This window comes from Passer montanus, unplaced genomic scaffold (assembly GCF_014805655.1).
Source record: "Passer montanus isolate IOZ18808 unplaced genomic scaffold, ASM1480565v1 scaffold2, whole genome shotgun sequence".
NCBI lineage: Eukaryota > Metazoa > Chordata > Aves > Passeriformes > Passeridae > Passer > Passer montanus.
The window spans coordinates 18,694,004-18,716,650 of NW_024366591.1; the positions used below are offsets into that span (position 1 = coordinate 18,694,004).

Sequence of the window (22,647 nt, forward strand, 5' to 3'; positions counted from 1 at the left end):
GGTCTGTGAAGAAAACACAGTGTGTCTGCCAGCCCCAGACTGGATAAGCAGGTGACCTCATGTGTGGTGGCCTGAAGCAGAACCTGTCTGGATTTGATCTGTACCACAAATCCGAGTCATTGTCAAATACATCCCTTCCATATGTGAGTCTCGAGGACTTGCAGGAATAGCCAAAAGCCATTATGCTTTCTCCCCTACAGCTGACTTGAGATCAAAGAGGAAAACAGTGTATTTGCGACCCCCTGGCATGAGAGTGGTGTGACAAGTTCCTCCCAATTTGGTGTTTATAAATAACCCTTCTGCCTGTATTTGTGATAGAGATTTGTGACTGCTCAGCTCTTCCATAGGTGCCGGATCACTGGAATGGGCAGTATGTGATAGGAATGCTCCAAAATGGTGCAGTTTTGTCCAGTCAAAGCTAGAAAGAAAAAGCAGTTCTACAAAATTTACTTGGGAGGAAAACGTGAGATAGAAGTGGTAATCATTTAACCCAGTTTTTGATCAAATATCACACACTATGCCCAATGTGTAAGTTGAATCACAACCAAATGCTTTCCACTTAACACAAAGTCTTTTCTTGCTGTCAAGACCAACAAACGTGAGCTTTTCCTTTCATTCTATGATTACAGAGAAATCCTGTTCCTGCAGCTGCAGTGATGGCCTATTTATTCCTTCGTGTCTGACCTATCAGCTTATAGCCTAAACCAGACAGACAGAAGCAGACTTCCATAAATCCTAGACAGGTCTGTTAAAACAGCCAATACCTATCAGCTTATAGCCTAAACCAGACAGACAGAAGCAGACTTCCATAAATCCTACTAGACAGGTCTGTTAAAACAGCCAACAGAAGGAAGGGACTGCTAGTTCACAGATATCTGCTGGAGTATGGTCTGTTTTAAGGGAGCCTCTTTCTATTCTATTGAGCAAGAACACGAAGTACACTAAATTAACTGTTATTGTTTTAAAAGTTTGCTGCTGCTTATCATTAGTAGCCACCTGCCTTTCAAACTCTCAGCAACAAGAAAGTAATAAATACAGGGACACACTGGCTTCCTATTTCTTGTTTAACACTGCATCTTGGAATAAGAACAACTCCAGTATCCACAAACACTGGTCTTGAATGATAAATATCTGGAAGAATGTATGTGCATCTGTGTATATGCATAAGTGCAGTGAGCAAGACACACACATATGAACACATTCACCACCACAAGAGTGCAACTAGGTTTGTGTAATTCTCAACCATTATGGACTGTCTTGCAACAGAAACAGGAAATAAATATGCCAGGAGTTATATGAATCCAGGGAAATGTGGATGTTACTTAATCTGAAAAATTTCACCAAAAAAAGCCCCACCATTTAATTGCAAATATTCAGTCATTTTAAGAATGACATGGACAGCAAAGTGCCTTTTACCAAAACCCATATACGAATGGCAACATGTAGCTCTGCTGCCCAAAGGGGAGACAAGAAGACAGAGGAGGGCTCCAACCTCTGCAGTTCTGTCTGCAGGTTCTGTATTATGGATGCACAGGTGGCAGGTATCAACTCCAGATAGCTACAGATTGTTTTATGTCTGCCTCTGCCTCTCCCCTCCAGCTGCCCCCCTCAGCCTGCCCTCCTCTCCCTTTCTGCCGGCCTGCTTGGGACAAGAACATCCCACAGAAGAGAACTGCCATCAGCACTGCAGCTCAAAACATGGGCAGTAGATGCAAGAGTTGATGGGCAGCTTCACAGGCTTCCTTACTCTCTGGCAGGGGTAAGCTGCTGAGGACATGTTGGCCCTCCCTTTATCAAGAGATAAAAAAGTATAAAAACTCAAAAAAGTTTAAAGTTGCAGAGGGCTTGTCAAATGGCACTGCAATCCTGTGGGTTTTCCTAAAGCTGTAATGCCAAGAACCACACTTGAAGTGGCCATTGTCACTATTGTCACAAGTGCTTTTTGAGAGGATAATTCAAACAGGCAACAGCACGCTTTCTCCTTAAGAAAAGGAGATGACTAAGAAAAAGTACTCTTTGGACACACCATCTCCTCCCGGAGATAAGGGCATAGCTAGAACATGTATAAATGCACATTCACACACCTCTACAGTGCTGTTACTTCAGAAATGCCAAGGAAAACGTTCCAACTTATTTAAACTGCTTTCACCTGAATGCATACCTGCTCTGAGCGGAGTTGGCAGCAGCCTGCATCACTGCAGCAGCCGCCTCCTGTGCCTTACGGTTCACAGTTGGCATGGGTGGGCCCATCCCAGGGCCTCCCTGTTGAGACATGCCAGGAGAATTGGGGGTCATACTGCTCATGTTTCCAGGAAATGGTCTGCTCTGCATCCCAGCTGATGGCATCCGTCCCAGGGGCATGGAACCACAAGGCTGGCTTGGCCCCTGTCCATGCATCTGACTGTTGGCATTTATACCCATGCCGGGCCCTGGGCCGCTGTAACTTGTGTTGGGGACACCGCTGTACGTCGGTGGTCTGGAGTAGTTTCCTGAAGAAAATGATAAAAAGCACAGAGAAAAACATTAAAACTTTTGAGCAAATGTTTCTGTTTAGGAAGTCGGCAGCTGCAGAACTTACACATGTGAACTAAAGTGACCCATGCTGGCCTCAAAGTCAGGACAACGCTTTTACATGAGGACAGAGAAGCAGTGGAACAAACTGCCCAAGGAAGTTATACAGACTCCCTGCATGGAAGTTTTCAAAACCCAGATGTATAAAGACAAGAGTAACCTGGTCTGATCCTTTATCTGACCCTGATTTGAATACAAGGTCAGCCAAGAACAGCTCTTGAGCACCCCTCCAACCTAATGATGCTATGAACCTGATTTTCTTGTACCCTCAAACATTTTCTGTCCAATATAAGTTACAAGGCAACAGGAAATAAAGAAAAGTACAGCCTCCAGAGGGGTAACAGCACAGCACAATGTACACAACTGCTTTACGCAGTAGAGAAAGATGTGGCATGTAAGAAGCCCATAAGTTCAAGGGAGAATCTTATTTTTGTAATTTCATGTTCTCATTCCTTTGTCTTTCTGCAGTTTCAGCAATAGGCTTCTTGCTCCTAACTGTTCTGCCCATTTAAGACAGAGATGATTTGGTGTGGACTGGTGAGGATAACTGCTGGGGTCCAAGAAAGATTCCTGCTCTCTCCTGCCCCATCCTGCTTTTCTAGTAAGTTCAGTTTGGCTGTGTCAGCATAAAGGGTGGTAGCTTACAGTGCAGCTCCTCTGAGAAAACTAGTCTTACAAAAGTAAGCAGCAACACTCATATAAGCAGGTGCCTATGAAGGACAGCATGAAAACCCGGCTGAACCCAATCTGTGTTGTCACTAGAGTAAAGTGCTCTGCTTGCAGCAGCTTAACTCATTTGAGTGCTGGTTTTCCTGTCATGTTGAAATCTCAAGAAAAATCGAGTGTACAGCATGCAATGTTATAGAAACAAACCCAGGCAGCATGAGAAAGAGGGAAAAAAAAGAGAAAGCTAAAGATATGATAGAAACTATTTTAGGAAACGTATCACATTGCACTACTGCAGTCATCAGTTTTGACTTGTCTTCATTTCCATCTCATCCAGATTAGTGGAAACATGACCCATTCCCTCCCTGTGGGATGCCACAAAGCAGAGTTTCCTCACTACTCTCAGATATTCCCACGCTCATTTCAAGGCAGAAGCCCTTGGACTCTTCCTGTGATTGTGCAGATCAGCCATGCCTCTCAGGCCTCAGCTACCAGGCAGAGGAGTTGGTGGCATCCAAGTCCTGTTTGTATTTAAAATAAACATATTCATCCATCATTGAATGCACACATAATTAATTCGTATGCTCCTGCTGCTGTGCTCTTGCTAATCTTCTCCTCTCCAATCTGTAACTGACTCACTCTACTACAAGATCTCCTCGACGAGAACATAGGAGACCTACGCTTCCCAAGGAAATGAAGCAACCATCCTCTTCTGCTTTAAAATCCAAGTTTCTGCCTGGGGGTCCTCACAGAAGGATCCCCAGTATGTGGTTCAGCAGATACAAAAGGCTGCGGATTCAGCTTTATGCTGTCTTAAGTCTGCCCTGTCACTTCTCCTCCACTTCTAGGCTTGGCTGCTGGCAGCTGACTATTCTCCGTTCAGTGAGCCATCGCCCCCAGGCAGAGTTTTAGTTGCCGAGACCGGCTCAAGCCATGCATCTGATCCAGCATAAGTGACAACAGACTGAAGGGTTGACTAGTTTCACACTGCTCTGCTATGTGTTACAGGCAACAGCACAAAACTTGGATGTTGCTCTGGGTTTCCAGTTGCTTTGTGCAAAAAAAAAAAAAAGTAATACATCAGGATGGTGTGTATGTGCACTCAAAGATTATGCACAGCAGTTAGCACATCTTATGTACATGCTATTAGTAACACTACTTCCCAAAGTGAAGCAAACTCTCTCCCTAGGCTAGCAGACCTGATATCCATGATCACTGGGAGCTACTGTCAGTCCAATTTACATAAAGCCAATTTGTTTTGTCATTTAGGGTTTACAAAGTACATTTAGCAGCATGCATGGAGGAGCAAACACCAATGCTAAAACACTAGTGCTGTTTTGATGCTATTTTGAATTGGGACAAAAAAAATGTAATCTTATCTGCTTTGGCTTTTTCAGCATACACATAACACAGAGAAAACAGTGGAATCTTCTCCATAAAAATATGTGGCTCAGTTAAAATAGCTCCTAATCATTCATCTACAGGGATACAAGATGCACAGGGAAGTCGTATCTTTTTAGTAAGGAAAACAAGTTTCAATGTTTTTTTCCATCTTTTTCTTTCCCTAAGCATTTCCTCAATACCTCAAGTACTAGCTATTCTTATACCTTTCCCAGACCACAGGAAAAAAAAAAGGCAAAATAAAAGCCAAACAAAATACAAGAGGAATTGCCAGGAATGAGGAGTGCAATCTTATTTCCATGTTTCTCTAATAGATTAGTAATTTGTTGGCAGTGGCTTTGACAGAAAACAGATGGATGCAGCATTAAACACAATGAATGCAGCAGATGCTAGGCCAGCCCACATCAGCTGGACGTGTCAGGCAGCCAAGTTCAAGAGCCCACACTTTTCAAGTGGGTACAAGCCTGGCAACAGCGGCTGCACAGTACTACTGAACAACTCCTCCCCTCCATATCTGAGGGATTTTTGATTCCAACTCCCCCTTGGCAGAGTAGAATTGTACCAAGAGAGACAACATCTCTAATGCATGAGAAAAAACAATGCTGTAACAGGAATCAAGAGGAAAATAAAAGTGTAATGAAGATAAAGTATAAAAAAACTGACTAACAACCTGCCAAAGACAGATGTTCATACTTACTGCTGAAACTCTGGTCCACTTTGTTCAGGTTTGCTGAACAAAGTGCTCTGAGATCTTGCCATTTCTAGGAAACTAGAAAGAGGGAGATTTGAGAACTACCTGTTAGCTTTGCTCTCTGCTTTAGACATAGATCAGATTCACTGTATTAAAAAGAGCATCTTAGAATAGCTCTAGAATATTTTACAAGTGCACTTAACCATCAAGCTATTCTTCTACAGACAATTTAAATGTGCTGTTCTGAATTCCTCTGAAATACTTAACCTAGGAGACTTCAGTAAGATACAGCTGATATTTAAGTCTTAGCTCCACAGCCTCTTGCATACAGGGGTCTGGATTCAGAGGTCCAGACCCTCAAGATACATAGGGCATCTCATCCTTAAGTGCTATCATTTTAATTAAAATCTAGCATTAAAATCAGTGGGAACTAGACAGCAAAGTGCTTTTGTGAAATGAGTCCAACATTGAAAGCACAAATACTCAATTCATAGTACTTTATCACAAGCAAAAGGGGGTTTAACTTACAGTGAAGCTCTGGGGTTGCGGTTCAAACACATTCAGTACCAATTTCTCTCTTTGTTATACCCCAATAGAACAGCTTTACTGCTGAATTGAGTAGGAAAGGTTAGGAAGACAGGATGCATTTCTGAGACATTTTACTGATTCACAGGAAGCTTTTCTCTGCCCCAATCTTAAAAGATCCAACTGACTACGGCATCTGACTGCTCTCCAGAGTGCATTTAAGGGACATTTTGCTGTGGCAGCAGTCTGATGCTCAGGTCATAGACCACAGCTTCATTAGCCCCTGAGCTAGATGTTGCCCAAATACAAACCAAAGAGATTCTTTCAGTAACAACTTCCGTCCTCTCTCTGCCTTTTTTTTTTTTTTTTGGTAAATTTAATTCTTGGGGACAGGAAAACGCTGGGATTTAATAAAAAATTAAAATTAATCTTCTGTACTATATGCTTCTGTGTTGTATCCCAGATACACAGAAGTGTGGAGCCAAAGCCATTTATTGTTTTTTGTAGGAAATGGTTTCACAGAATTGGACTAGGACCCAGTACAGAACTGCTTCCTGGGAAAATATATTCTGCTCTTATTATAGTTCTAAGTGTCATGTAAACACATGAAAATCAAATAAATCAACCATAGGCATGAAATGGATCATTCTGCTCTCATTAACTGGAGGCTAATACTTCCAGTCCAGACTTAATGGTCTTGTCTTTACTATAGTGAGCAATTTCACTGCATAGAGGACACTAGCCTTGAGCAATTGTTTTCAGGACAGCACATAGTGAAGTCCAGTAGTCAAAGCTGGATCAAAAGCTTAGTGTCCAGAATGCTTTGATGAATATATGAAAATACAAGTAGTCCTGTCAAACCCAGCCTAAGCTTAACAATATTCTGGAAAAAGGCCTATGTGAGCAAAACACGGAAAGCAAATCAGATCCATGAGAATTACTTTAGTTTAATAATTTAAGAACTTGGTTTCAACCCAGGTAATTTTTAATATATTTCCTATTTTGGCAGAAAAAGGTAAACGGGATAACATTATTATATATTCATCATTGCTGGCATATGATTATGCTTTGTAATAGCATATGTTAAGGGTTGCAATTATGGATTACTTTCATTTAAAATGAAAAAATGCCATTAATACCTTAAGTCCAGGTAAACTTGGAAATATCACTATCTTCATCCCTGGTGGTTAGATCAACCTGGTGAAAATGTAGTATTCTTCTGGTCTAATTGTTACCTACAGAGCTGACAGTCTGCAAGGCCCTAATTTTCTGATGACCAGCACATAGAATCACTGGTACTTCCCAAGCACTGGCAGAAGAACATGGTTTTCATCCATCACACTATTCACCAAACCCTTCTGAAATGGCCTGTTAATGACAATGATGCTCATTTTCTTCCTGTCCCTCAAGTTCACTTTTTAATAGCAGTTTCTTCCTGACCATGACCCATAAAATCATTACATAGGCACTTTCATGTACAGAGGGAGGAAAAGAACTGCTGAACTCAAGCAAAAAAAGAAAGTAGTATTTGGCGTGTTACTTAAATGCATTGATTTAGTACAAAAACCTTTCCATTCAATCAGTGTGGATGGCTAATGTTTTACTGCACTTGACACCCACTATTCCCATGGTCCAGAATCTCAGCAGCAGCAGTACAGCTGGAAGTCAGGATAGCACATCATAAATCCACTGGATTTTTTACCAGTTAAGCTAGTTGCTCACTGTGCAGATAAAAATAAGCACTTGGACAGCATTTTATGGCCACAAAATGCTTTCCAAATAAAAGGAAAGCACCAGTCAACTGGAGTTAGGTAATTAATCTTCACACATGGCTATAAGGCATTACTAGCCCCATTTTGTAGTTAAGGAAGGCAAAGCAGAGAAATGAATCTACTTGCCTAAGCTGAAAGATGATGCAAAAGGCAGAGCCAAAATTAGAAACTGGGAAATCTTGGCTTGTAGCCCTGTGCTCAGAACACTAAACCAAACGCTACCCAGAGATGAAACAGAAAGGAGCATTGCATAGGGCAGCAAGGCTTCTTGCAAACAAACATCAGAACTAGTTCTCAGAAACTCAGGAGACTAAAATAACCATCCTTGCTAGCACGGGAGAGTCACCGAGCCCTACAGAAATTCCCACTGCTGGCTCAAGTCCCTTCTGAGGCTTTTAAGTAAGAAAGCAAAAGTTGGAAGTGCTGAAATAGAAAAGCTTCTTTATGTACCTCTAAAGAAAATACTGACCCTTATATATGCCATGGCTTGACTTCAACTTCATTAAACCCCTAAACAGGGGTTTGCATACTTTATAAAGGTTATCCATTAAAGGCAAAACAATAGACAAGTTCAAGGTTGTCCAGGGGCAGAAATTGTGGATTCTATTTTGGTTCACTCCCCCACCAATTCTGTCAAACAAGCAAAATAAAAGGAACTGTCTCTCTCAGTCTGAAGGGTTAGTTAAGATTCACAAACCATATGCATTAGAGCTCAATATTCTATTTCCACAATAGCCACTGTATTATTATGCTTGTTAGAAGACTTTACCCTCAAAGTCACCACGCAATTTCAGGTTGGCCTTGGGATTTTATCCAAGAAAAGAAGTCCTATTTTGGGAGTGGTGTTGTGACCCTTATTCCATGCTTGCTCAAATGCAGCTTCATCACAGAGATGACATGCTTGGGCTCCTAAACAATAGACCTGGCAATGCCACTGATTCTTCATTTCCTTGCCTAATTTAAGGTCACTATTTTTATACAGAGAAAGGTGCTAATAACAGAAACAGCTTCTCCCACAAGGTGCAGCTCCACCTTTGGATACAGCTTTATTTGTTTAGGATTTTGATTTTTTTTTTTTTACTGAGACTGTTGTGTGTGTGTTTTTGTTGTTTTTAACATACATACTCACATACATGCTACATATATATATTGTAAAAAATATATGTAAACTATTGTATCTATCACCAGCAAGCATTTTACCTTGTGGTCCATACTGGCTCATCTGAGGCCCATAAGTACCACTTGAATTACTCTGCTGAAAGCCACCAATTCCAGGATGCACTTGACCTCCAGGTGAGGGGTGCGGTGACATGGAAGGTCCAGTTTGTTGAGGTCCATACTGTGACATTTGGGGGTTCCTCTGTATTCCTGCCATAAAACCTATAGGGAGAAAAGCACCAAAACAAAACTTAATATTCAGGTAACTGTTCTTCATTTAAAAAAACCCTTTGGCATAAAATAAACCAACCCTCTTCAGTTACTTCAGACTATGAATACCCAGAAAACTGCTGTTGTTCATCCAAAGAAAACCACACACATCTCCAAGTCAGCAGTGATGTCTCAACCATCAAAACCTGTACATAAGGTTTGAAAACCTTTACTTGTAAATGAAGACAGGGCAGTCCTGCTTATTTGCAAATTGGTGCCAATTTTGAAATTAAAACTTTTAGAGGGAAAAAAGGGCAATTATGTGCATTAATCAGCAGTACTAGGGAATTTGCCTGATGATTTATGGTGGGAGTATCACATCTTCAAAATTATACGTTGCTACCAAAATGCCTCACTTCAGCATATAGAAACCCACTGCAAATACTTCTTTATTGCCAACAAACTCACCAGAGCAAAAATTTACCTCCATGCGAAGACTGGTCATACCAGCCAGAAATAACAGTTGCTTTGTTATGTATTTGTTCTCTAGGTCCTTCTTCTAGTCTTTCCCCTACAAATTCCATTGCATTCTCTCCTTCTTCCCTTTTGTTAATGTATTAATGAATCCAAATTTAATTTAGGGTTCAAAAGTGACAGCACAAGACCTAGTGAAATAGTATCAAATTTAGAAGCTTCACATGAAGGAACAGAACTAAGCCTATTAAATGAAGGAAGAAAAGGGTTTTGAGGTGGGGTTTTAAAGTTTTCATGAACTGGGAAAAATCCTGCAATCATGCCCATGAAATGTCTATGTAGGGATGCTGGTTTTCTGACGTTTTATACCCTGAAAGGTTTTAGTGCTGCTTTGAATGTTGAAGAGGATGTGCTGGCAAAATTTAGCTGTTTTTTTTTTATTTCTGGAGGAAATCCGCTTTCTTTCCTGTTCTGCTTGCATATTAAATTTCATCTTTCCGTTTCCCTTCGAGGCAAAACCTGCACATACCACAGGCCAGCTCTGGCTGTGCTGCCACCGTGCTGGGTGAGGAGGGAGCCCTGGGGTGCAGCACTAAAGGATGACTCTCCACAGGGCCAGGGTGTCCTCCCACTGATTAGCACCAAACATCACCCTCTCCCTACCCCCAGACACACAATGCCTGATTAATGAAGAGAGGTAATTTTTTCTGAGCCATATCCAGACATGTGATCAGACTCATAACTGAAAACACTGAGGTGCAGGTTATAAGGAGAAAAACGAGGAGATTAGATGACTTTGCACCCTTTGTGCCCAGTTCTTTCGTGCTATGAACAGCTCAATCCGTATTCTACTAAAATTCCAACTGCAAGATTTGCTGAATATGCATCAATTTTTCCTGATCTTTGTGCAAGCCTCAAGACAAGGAGCTTGATCACATCTGAACTGCAAAGTCAGAGCCTGGCACTTGCTCTGGAGGTAGAGCGGACATTGACACATAACACAGCAAAAAACAATGCAAAATGGCAGCTTGGAAACTTGTCTGTACTGGTTGGAAAATTCTGCACTTCTGCAAAGGAAAACTTGCATGACCTTCTCCATTTGGCTGTTTGAAACAGATCCCTTGATTTTTAAAGCAGTTCCACTCTGGGCACAACTCTTATTACAAGGCCTATGTCTTGTGCTATCAGTGCTGTAAGTAATTTAGAAACCTACTACAATTGTTTGTCTGTACAAAACCAAAGCCCATGTTCCTGACACACACCATATATATCACTCTTGTGGGATCCATTTGAATGAAAAAATTTGTACCGGTCACACTAAGATTTTTATTATAAAGATAATAAAGTTACTCCTGTGTCTGGTATAGAAGTGAGGGTTTTTTTTCTGTTCAGCTTTTAATCTATATGAGGTTAAACTTTCCAAACACTGCACTAATGATTAAGGTTTTTCAGCCCCATTATTATTGCAAGGAGTACTTTTCTTAACACCACCGGGAGGGGTGATACACTGAACAGCTACTGATATAGGAATTTCCAAGTGATGCAGAGGGGTGGCTGGTTGTTGAAGTTAATGAAGAACATGGACTAATATCTCATGAAAGCCATGGAGATTATCAGTTTTAACCAGCTCTGCTGTTGTCAAAAAGTCTTCTAAAGGGACCAGAGTAATAAGTAAAAAATAAATGTTTCTACTCAAATGACCTCTTCTTCAGTAAACTCCTCCTCATTAATTTTGGATGCTGTGGAATAGAGTGTACAGTTATGTGTACAGTCATAAATAAAACATGCCAGGAAGAGAGTAGGACACTTGTGTCCATCCAGATAAACCTTCCCACTCAGTCCTGGTAATCTTATCTGTATGGCTTCTGGGCACAGTCCCTTGCCCTGCCTTATCGATGCTCTGGGCTGCGGCTCAGGGAATACTGGCCAAAATCAAGCTGGGGGCATGCCAGTAACTCAAGAGCAGAGATAACTGTGTGATACTACTCAAACTCATGCTCTAGCCTTAGTTTCATAAAGATGTTTAACACAACAAAAAAGAACACACTCCTAGAATGCTTTTGATGTGAGGCATGAGTTTCATCATCTCAGAGGGTGTAGGATTCCTCTCAAATCAAGGCTGGCTTTGCTATTTTCTCTTGAAGGAAGATAAAGAACTAAGGAAAATGAATCCTGAAATTCGGGAAGAATATCAATGCTATACTATGCTCTGCTGCTGTCTGTACGGTACACTGAAGCGTGATGTTAAAACAGGACATGTTCTGATTTCCTTCTAGAGAGGAGAGGAGTCCTTTCAGCTATAGATGAGATGTGGAACAGCAAAGAACAGTTCTTACTGTGATCTGGATTCCATTACAATACAGAGGAGCCTATCCTCATCAACCTCCCTGAAAGCCCAGTCAACATCCAGAGATGAATGCACGAGTTTGAAGTATTTTAAGTATTTGGAAAAAGCTCACATGTCTTAGAGAGAAAAGGATTCCTGGTCAATACATTAACATTCATGCATCATAAAGAAAAAAACAACATCAATTCTAAAAATCTTATCAGAAATGAAAGGGAGCAGCTGGCATACATTCATTTTTCCTTATTTACACACATTTTCCCTAGTGTTCAACTTCATTTTATAGCCGATACAAAAAGAAATAAATTTTCTTTCCAGAAAATTAGATTTAAGATAAAGTTTTCTTCTGTAAAGAATGGAAGTAGGATTACATTAGTGGTGCACTGGAGTAATGGCAGTGAAGTGATTCAACAGCCAGACTGCATCTGACATGTCAACCCCTGTGACAACAAGGTGGGTTGTTTTGTCTTTTAAACTGCTAGGAAACAGCTATGAATTAAGCCTTTAAAATTGCGGTGGCAACATACTCATCAGTGAACAAATCTACTCCCTTCCCTTAATATTAATGATAAAAAGAGGTAGAGGTGATGCTTTACTTGCCATCACAACAAAAGATTACTTATTGAAAAAACACTTGAGTGGGTTTTGGCAAACTAAGCTATTTCAGAAGTAGCTGAATAAAGTGACCCTGCCAGAAGCATTCTTCTCCTTTTGAGTTAGCTTTTATACTACATTTACATACGTGAAGAATGACAGTATTAAAACACCATTTTAACATTGCAGAGTCATCTTTGCAGGTTTTGTTGGTTTTTTGTTTTGATTTTTTTTCCTCAGTGGAAGAGTTGTAGCATACTATTAACAATTATCACACTGTAACAATAATAAAATATGTTTGCATGTTCAAATTGAACCTACAGCATTTAAAAACGGTCAGGTAGCATTTTATTTTTCTGCTTTCTTTTTAGCAAAATACAGAGAAAAAAACCCCAAACAATGCTTATGATAGAAGTGTTTGAAGGAAAAGACAAAAATGAAACTTCTCTTGTTTTAAAGCATTTTAACACCTGGTAATGCACATCATTTTGCTAATACCACCAATGATGCCTTTTACAAATAATTTAAAACCTTGTCCTTCCTTCAGGCATATATATACACAAAAGAGATATACAACAGTAAATTACTAAAGCTTCATGAAATTGCACTAAGGCTTTCTTACTTACATCTGCACATTGACCAATACAAACCCACCTCTTTCTTGAATACCATCACCTTAGCACTACCCACTAAACGTGCTGGCTGCTGCTGTAAAACCTCAGATGGATTCTTTTGATATTTTAAAATCTTTGCTTGAATATGAAAAAACCTTACAGAAAAGTAGAAGCTCAAACAAAAAGGAAGTGTCTGCAAAGGAACAGGTTACTGCATATCAGTTGATGGTCAGCAACTGTCTACTGGCACACACTCTAACCACAGTCAATGAGAGGTCTTTTGATTTAGCCAGGAGTATTCCATTGATTTTAATGAATTAATTAATCCTGGAAACATGTGCAACACTTACTCATTATAAGCACACAAAAACTTTACAGTTTACAGTGATAGCAGATCACCCTTAACTTATGCATCTGATAAATAAAAGATAAGGAAAGGTATAATGTGCAACAGTATATTGTAAAAATGAACTTACCTACACTGGGCTAAGAGTTCTTTCTAGAGGGGCATGCTTAGTGACAGAGCTTGGGACCAAAACAACTCGGGAACCTTTCTGAGTAAGGAACAAGGAAGTTCCCCTTGTTCAAGGGCAAAGGCTAAAGCAAGAGCTATTAGTAGCTAGACAGGCTTATTAGTCTGAAGATCATGGAGTAAGAAAAGTAGAAACAGATTGGATGCATACACTGATGATCAACTAATTAGGGGAAAATAACATAAAATCCTGTACTCATGAATCAGCTCAAAAAAATTAAGTATATGAAGAGATATTTTCCACTACCTCTAAAGGAAAAATTTGTGTGTGGGGAGAAACACAGACATTTCCAATGCTTGGTATTTTAGCAAGCCACTGGTCAGTACCCTTGAGAAAAAGAGCAAATGTTTGCACACCCATGACACAAGTTTTTGGCAGACCTTCCCTCCTCAGACAGCAGTTTGTGTTGTATCCACTCTCTCAGGATTTTCACCAGAGTATACAACAGAATTATGACGGATCTAAAGCAGTGACTCTCAAATCTAGCTCATCTGTGGATAAACAGCACTGAGACAGACATGTCAGGGTAAAGCTAAGCAAATGAAAAGCATTGTTCTGTGATTTGGCACCCTGTTAGCACGGCAGGATGCTGAGAAACATCACAGTCACACTGAAACTCTGCCTAGCACACCCGTTTCAGATGGCAAGGACAGCTCAGGAAGGCTTTGGACTGGTGAACCATGTCTGGGTTTTTGCCCAGCTAAACATGTCCACAGTCACCACCTCAGAGCACTGCAACAGAACACAACTCACACATTAATCAAGTGTTCTAGTAATTGGAAGAGTCGGTTATTCTCACGTAAGCATGTGACACCAAAACCCTAAGCATGCAACCGGGTTGTCGGGAGATGGTACTTGAACAAACATCTTCACGTGGTGTGGTCAAACCCGGAGATGTGTGGCTCACAGACAGCAGGAGCTAAGACAATACTGCTGTACCATTGCTTATGGGGGGCCAGCTCTACCTGGCCATAAACTGCTTAATGTCACTGGCAAAGAATGCCATGGTACCTGCCCCTAAGGTGCTACTTAAAATAAACACTGAAAAGGACACAGTGAGAGAGATTTATGCACTGGAAAAAATCTAAGCAGACTAAAATGTTATACAGGTCTAAACAAATAACAGCAATTAAGAAACTGGTGAAGGTTTGACCCATGTACCAGAAAATAAACTAAGTTAATCAAGTGAAGTCATATGGCATTAAAAAAACCCCTAGTATCTAGAGAAAGCAGGCACAAGACTTCTTTACATACAAGATACCTCAGATCCTATTTTCATTTTCCAGAAAGCAACTTTATTTATTTCATTTTCCAGAAAGCAACTTTATAATAATAACTTTATTATTTTCCAGAAAGCAACAATATATGCCTAGCTAGACCTATGTTTGACACACACAAAGCATCTGACTTAGCAATATACACCACAGGGTGATGGGTAAGTGAGCATGAGTGCCTGAGCTTGCAGTGTCAATCTTATTTAGATTATGTAAATACTAATTCTCAGTATTCCTGTCCATTTAATAGGCAGATAAAAGAAAAAAGAAATCAAATAAAGAAAATACCTGCACTACACCAATACAATATCTTTGGACATCGTATTCTATAAAAGCTAAAAAAAAAGTATTTAAAATTTCTCATTTCTTTCTCCAATAACATTCTATTTTTATTTTTTTTTTTTTTAGGTTCCAACATGTTTTTAGGAGAAAGTTCTTTGAGAAAAAAGAACAAATGCTTGCACATCCACGATACAGTTTTTGGCAAACTTTCCTTCCTCAGACATTCACTCTCAGTTCTTCTGAGAACTCTTCTTCTTCTAATGAACCGCTCTTCTTCTAATTAGAAGTTCTTCTAATGTTTCTCCATTAACCATGAAAAAATGTAATCAAGTTTCTAACTGAGCTCTTTTTTTCAGCCCACACAAAAACCCACATAAACCTTGCCAGCTTCTCCAAGTCCATGAGAGCACCACTAAAACCATCTGAACTTCTCTAGGCTAGAGTAACAGTGACATGATTTCCCCTTGGTATCTGGACAATTTATTTTCACCATGGCATCTGCTAATATGTGCAGTACAACCACCACATTTCTTCACATTCATTCAACAAAGAATGCTTCTTTGCTTATGTGAAACAGCAGTAAAGGAAAACATCATCACAGCAAAATTAGGATTTCCTGCAAAGATCACTGCAGTATTTCTCGTTTCCATAAAAAGACCAATGTTCTGTTTAAGAAAAAGTGCTGGACTGGTTTTATTTTTCTTTAAAATTATTTTCTTATTATGCTTTAATATCTATCTTACAGTCTCCTCACTGTTTATTTGTCTGACTGCTTCTCTTCACAATGTGAATAGCTTTGGGGAAGATGGAAACTAATGACCTAGCTAAGGTTTTAACCCAGACCCCCTAGTGTTTTACCAGCTGTGCTATTAGGTTAACTGGCTGAATCTCCTCTGCTTCTCTCTCTGATATTACAAAACCCAGTCTATGTATAGCATGCAATAATGTTTAAAATTTTCCCACCCCTAAACCTCCCTCTGCTACTGCCTAGCCTTGAAATTCATATAATCTATCATTGATAAATTAGAATCTGGGGAAGGATCAGACAGATTACCCAGATGGTAGCCGGGGAAGAAATATCCAACCTTTCCTAATGCAAACCTTGCATAATGCTCTCTGATGCAAATTTTAAGTGCTATACTGAGGACAAAGAAGGAAAGACATTTGTGGAGATGTTCATGCACAGCCTAAACAAAAACCACATTGCTCATCTGCCATTTTACACATCAGTTACTGTAATATACCTTACACAAGACACTTTTACTACAGTTCTTGAAAAATCAGGGTCACAGTGACCTGCAGTACAAAAGCACCCACCCTGCCCTCCCAGCTGCCCCCGAAGGGAATCCTGAATTTCAGCAGGTAGCTTGGGCCTTCAAATGAATCATGAAAAACCTGAGGAGTCTGTCTGCTCTGCACAATCAACAACTGTCTAAGTTTCGCTGATAATGTGCACACTTAGGAAAATTATGGAGGAGAGCAAGAAAGGAATGGCATTTTACAATGTGTAATGTGCAAAGCCTGCAGGCTTAATGGTCTAAATTTCAGGTTTGAAAATTTTACCTTCCCCAGAGACTGCTGTTCAAAGGTTCCCTGAATCAACTCTGATCTTCCTTTTCATGCAGTAAAGATATTGAATATCACTATATATACTTTGTGGACAAGACTAAAATATACGTGATGTGTCTTCTGCTGCACACATGTAAAATAAATCATATTGCTTCTTTCAAAAACACAAAATCAGTATGTTGTCCTTAGTCCCAAAATGCCTTTGCCTCAGTCTTATTTTTACCATGATTTATGATTTGACTGATTTTTTCCTTTCCTTGATTTGCAGCTGTTCCCTGATGAGTGTTTATTCTTTTGGGATCCTTTGGGACGGTAGGAATTATCCAGTGTTAGCTATTAATATATACATTATATAGACTTCAATTCACTGCCCTGTATATTAATTTTAAAAGACATAAGGGGTCTTATATCAGACGTTGTTTATCTTTACAGAAGCTTCATAAAAAGGTTAACTTAGGCACTGAGTGTCCTGACAACCATGGTGCTGTTAACAGGGAGACCACAGGCAGCTCCCAGTTTATAGGTCACGATGGGAAGCTCTCCCAGGGACAGGGATCATACCCAGTAACTTCACATCAAGCGTGTGACAGCAACATTGACTCACTAGTCAAGTTCTTCTTCAGTAACTGCTGTAGCTTATCTTGCTCCCTGAGCCCAGAGGCTGGGAATTTGATGGCTGCCTAATGAAGTCAGTGGAAACTTTTCTATTGAGAAGTCTCTCTGCTGGCAACTATATAAACTCACTCAGAATAAGTCAATTCTGCTCTCTAATCTCAAAAGAGAATCCCCAATTTAGTTTAAAAAATTAAATAAAGATTCATCTCCAAGTCTAACAAGATTTAACATCAGCAAGAGAAGTGCAATGACCAGCTGCTAGTATACAAAATTTATTTGTTGAGAACTGACTCTGGGTTTTGATTGTACAGATATTATTACCTACTTCTCATCCTGCTTCTGAAGTTTTGCTGTCTCCCAGCATGGCTTACCATATGTAAATCATACCCTTTTGTCCTTTGATTCTTCTTGCAGATGGCCTGCTGTATGTATATTTAGCATAGGCCACAAGTAATCAGATCAACCTAAAGCTGAGACTGGCTGGTGTAAGTCTGAAATCCAAGTACAGTCTGGAACCAGCATCCTGAAATGGTGATCGACTTCTTCAAGAATTAACCTATTTTGGCAGAGCAACATAATTTCTAATATTTTTGGGCATGAAAAGCAGGTTTTCCTGAAACACTTGAGAGACAAACAGATACAAAACTATGCACAGCTCAGAGAGAAAAATAGGAACTTTTCTTCCCAGTGATGTTACTAATCAAAGTAGACATATTGTAAGCTTTTTTGCTGTGCATTGCTAATTAAAATAGCAAAGAAAAATAGTGTACACATTTTAAAAACCTGCTTATCACACTGACACTACATTTCAGTGCACTTCCACTTTTACAATCCAATTAAAAATACAGAGGTAAAAATGAATGATGGCCTGATCTTTTTAAAGAACTTTCAATAAATTTAGCCCTCACTAAGCTGAGAAAGTGATGTAGCTTTTTGAGTCACAGCCTGGCTCTACTGCATGGCTCTGCCTTCACACACAGACCTGCTCCGTGTTCTCCTTGGCATCATGTTCCTACTACATCACGCGCCTTGAGATAAAAAAGGGATGCTTTACAGAGCTAATGTGACTGTTTCAACTAAACCCTGCCCTTCCTCCTTACGTGATGCACTTTTTCTGTTTGTTGAGGGCACAGTTCCTCTAACCCCAGTTTTCTGGGCATGATTTCCGCCCAGCCTGGCAGAGTGTTCCTGCATACCAGACAGCTCAGCTCCCCTGCACTGACCCACTTGGAGAACGCTGTGTGCAGAAGAGGCACTCAAACATACCTGTGGCTTTGCACTCTATGCATGTCTCAAGCATCTTTCTTTAAGAGCCTGAAACACTTCAGTCTACATCAAGTAAACTTATTACCAAGTCTGATTTAACCTTAAGTGGTGTCATCGTTAACATGGCAAGCAGAAGAATGTTAATGACAAGAATCATTTTATTCTCTAGCTCCTCAGTGCTCTGAATAGATCCCAAATCCCCAAATGAGAGTAAGAAACGTATTCTTGGGGAAAAAAGTCTTTTTAAGATCTAAAAGCAAACTACAGTATCTTTTTTGTTGCAATAAGAATTCTTTGATCTATTTTCTTCCTTCTGGTTTCCCTTTTAAAGAAGAAAATAGATTTCAGGGAAAAGAATCCCTACCATCAAATGTCAGTATTAAGCCATAAATCTGATCAGGAATTGTAGGTGCAAAACACCTGATTGGTATTCTGTGTCTTCCACATGAGCAAAAACATTTATATTTTGTTAAAAGAAAATGCATGACAGTGGAATTTATGTAATGACTGTGTACAAATAAGCATGCCCAGAAAGCAGCTAAAGGGGAGAAAAATACCTGCATGAAATCTAATGGTAAATTAGGGAATTTTAGTTACAGGAATTCAGTTGCTACTTAGTGTTTGTAGGGAAGCACAAAGAGAACATCAAAATGCCTGATCACATCCCATCTGTTACAACCTCTTACTGGATAACATCTTGACTGCCAAAAAAGCTATTTAAATTTACTACATTGCAGCTACTGATAAATATCACTTCTGTGAAGATCTAATACTAAATAAGGACAAGATCTGAGGATAAACCTTACAAGCAGCAGTGTCAAAAAGATCCAAATTTTGCTTAGTGTAACACCTGTACTCTTAAGAGCAAGCAGTTTTCAGGGACTCCTTGTGTCTGACTGTGATATGTTTTTAATAGAGCACACAACTGTACAACACTCCTCAAAAGCTGGATGTCAACAACGGAATGAAATAAAGGTAGAACAGAAAGAATGACATAAAATAGAAAAAAATTAAAAGGTACTAGGAGAAGGTGATGGAGAAGGCAGCAACTTCTATTCAACAATTTTGGAGGTGATTACTCCAGGCACTGTCCACATAGATCTGACAGGCACAGAATGCTGCCATGAAACTGCCTCCAGCAATGGAATACATTTTCCAGCACATCACAGCAGCTGCAACGGCATCAATTCTGCTTGCAATCCATGTCCAAAAAGAAAAGTTCTCAGTGGTCCTATTTCAGCATATCTCAAGGACTAATTAAATCCTCATTACTATCTTCTAATTATTCCAGTGCTCTGGGATTTCGCTCCGCAAGTCCCCAATGGTGCATTAGATGAAAAGGGTTAAATAACCTGTGTTGATTTTGAGACTCCAGATCTATTTCAGACCTTTAGCATATCATCAGCATTATCATGAATATTTAACTATGTACCGCTGTGAAAATTATAAGGGGAAAACAATTAAAGATTTTTTAAAAATTAATTCTGACCCATATACATTTGCACTAATAAATAAGGCTTCTTTAAGTATCCCCATTATGAGAGTGCTTGCTAGAGTAATAATGTGAAGTCATTAACTGTTTTCATTAAATTCAATGGTTTTCAGGAGCTCCCAATTCACTATTTTAATATAAGACTGAAACCTGACATCGACATAGCCAACTGCATAAGCATGAAAATACTATTTAAAAGCAGGTAAGTTTTCTAAGCTTTTTCAGAATTACATAAGGAACCATTCATTCCTGCAGGGCTAGAAGTGCCCATTTCAACATTATTATGACAAATATTCTCCTAACAGTGCTTGCACAGGTGAGTGTTCATATAAGCAGACAGAAATCTCTCTTAGTTTACAAAAGTAAGAATGGGAGTATAAGCTAATGGCCAGGACAAAGGTTTCTTTTTCAGGCTGCAGCTTCAGGAAACTAATTTAGAGGGTCAGTTGGGATGTGCTGGGCTTCTATTTGATCCCTAGAAATAACTTCAAAGTCGTTGAGCAGTTCTGGCTACTACGGATATCCTCAAACTACAGCTTCCAAAACCCAAACAAATAAATAGATACAGCTGAGCATAGGGAACTCAACTGGCTGTGTACCTCAAGTATATGCTGAATGATTATGACAGCTGCCCTGCCTCTGGGGCAGATTCAAAGAAAGTTTAAAAAGAGGCTTGATTTCATAAACACAAAATATGGAACCCCTACTTTTGATCATAAAAGGAAAGTCTGGAGGAGGTCTTTTAGAAATGGAGAGCAAGATGTGCATCCTCCCAAAAATGAAGCAAGTTTCGATGATTACCTCAATTGGTCATGACTACACTGTCATTATGGTAGCCTCAAGTAATGGTAATTGTTGGGATTCAGCAGCAGTTATACACACTCCTGCTTCTCCAAGAGACTTCTGACACCAGTCTGTCTCCACAGCTGTCTGACTCCAACAGTTCTTTAAGATGTATGGGACTTGACTTCAAGTCCCACTGCTTTCCAAGCTCACATGAGCTAAGAAATAGGTTATGTATATAAAATAAATGCAATTTCTCGTTTCTTAGGTAGCCAACGTGTGTTGGCAGAACTAAAACCATTTCACTGATTGAGCATCAAACAACAGTTGTGGGACAAGAACAGAAGTGCCTAAAACAGCAGGCTATATTTACACTGAGCAGGTCCAAAAGTTCTACAGCTTGAGCAAGACATGAAAAATTTTAAAATTATCTTTTAGAAGCAAGCATTTAGATGCTTATTACAAAAAGTATTAAATAAGCTATATAAAAAGAAACCTGAGAAGCACAAAAAAATTCAATCTCCCAAGAAACTCCTATTACTGCATACATGCAGTACATTACTACTCCCCTAGTATCACACACAGAATGTACATGTAAAATGTGGCCACTGCTTCATGCTGCATTGTGAGACAAGGGATGTAGAGTCTTAGGCAGGCAAACATAAAAATCCCAGAAGGGTGCTGAGTAACCATGGAAAGCAGGGTAAAATATAATCAAACACTTTAACAATAAAATAAACAAGTGTAAACTTAATGGTTCAAGGTAGTGGTTTAGCATCCTGAAGTGCTACAGCTCAGACTCCACCCATTGGTCAATCTTCATGATAGCTGGTAAATAGCATTTTTTTCAAGTATTGAGAGCAGAGGATTCTGCTCAAGCAATGATTAGTAGTCTTTTGTTCATCCAGTTCTCTCTAAACAAGGAAAGAAATGCTATACAAAGTGTGAAAACAAACAACATTACCTTATCCTATGGAGTGTCTCTGGGGGTTTTGTTTTTCTTTATTTTTTTCTCTTTTTTTTTGGAGAAAGTGTATCAGTAAGCTGAGAGTTTAAATTACTGTAACAGATGCCCAAGGATCAGGTGTCCTTAGCAGCAACGATTTTCTGCTCAGGTTTTTATCAGTAAATGACAAGCACCTTCCCTTTAAGTCCCCATCATTCCCCCTCCTTCCTTCCTTCAAGTTCTGTGGAAACCAGTTCAAGCAAGCAAAGGAATCAACTAATGTAACAGCCTTTTTAAAAGGTGAAGTTTTCCATTTCAAAGGAGCCTCTAATCAATGACAGGGCACAAAAGGGAATGCACGCATGTTTATGCGCGTACAGCCCAGACTTTAGAGAAGCTTTGGGGAACATGTTCTGTAAAATCAATATGATCTAGCTAGTTACAAATTTTGAATCTCCTGCATGAAACAAATGGACTTCTTGTACAAGCTGGGTCATGCATATTACACCAGATTTTGCATAGGAAGTGTTCAAAACCTGCAACATTCCTAAACACATTTTCTCTAAGAACATACAATTCTCACTGTGTAGACAAAAAATACCTAAATCAATCTGTAAATTTTACTTCTCTCACTGTTACTTACTTGTTTGACTTCCCAGTTATGGTAATTGACATCTGTTTTACTGTTTTGCCTGCCTCTCCTGATCATACACCGAACTCCAGTTTTGTTCTACAGCAGAATAGAGAAGTTTGACCTTTCCAGTTTTGTCAGACCTGCCTAACTTGTCCCCCAAAGCCAGGTGAGGAACATACCCTGCAGAGATAATTATTACTGGGCCCTATAACATTTTATGCCAAGACCCAGTT

At 39.6% G+C, this 22,647-nt stretch overlaps 1 protein-coding gene across 1 annotated transcript in view; it reads right to left on the bottom strand.

The window, feature by feature from the left end:
• The window catches only part of ARID1B (AT-rich interaction domain 1B), a 323,938-nt gene that overhangs the window by 55,932 nt on the left and 245,359 nt on the right, over positions 1-22,647 (bottom strand). Inside the window, 2 exon segments of the mRNA XM_039706785.1 lie at positions 2,162-2,489; positions 8,827-9,006. Of these exon segments, the coding sequence (XP_039562719.1) occupies positions 2,162-2,489; positions 8,827-9,006 (508 nt within the window).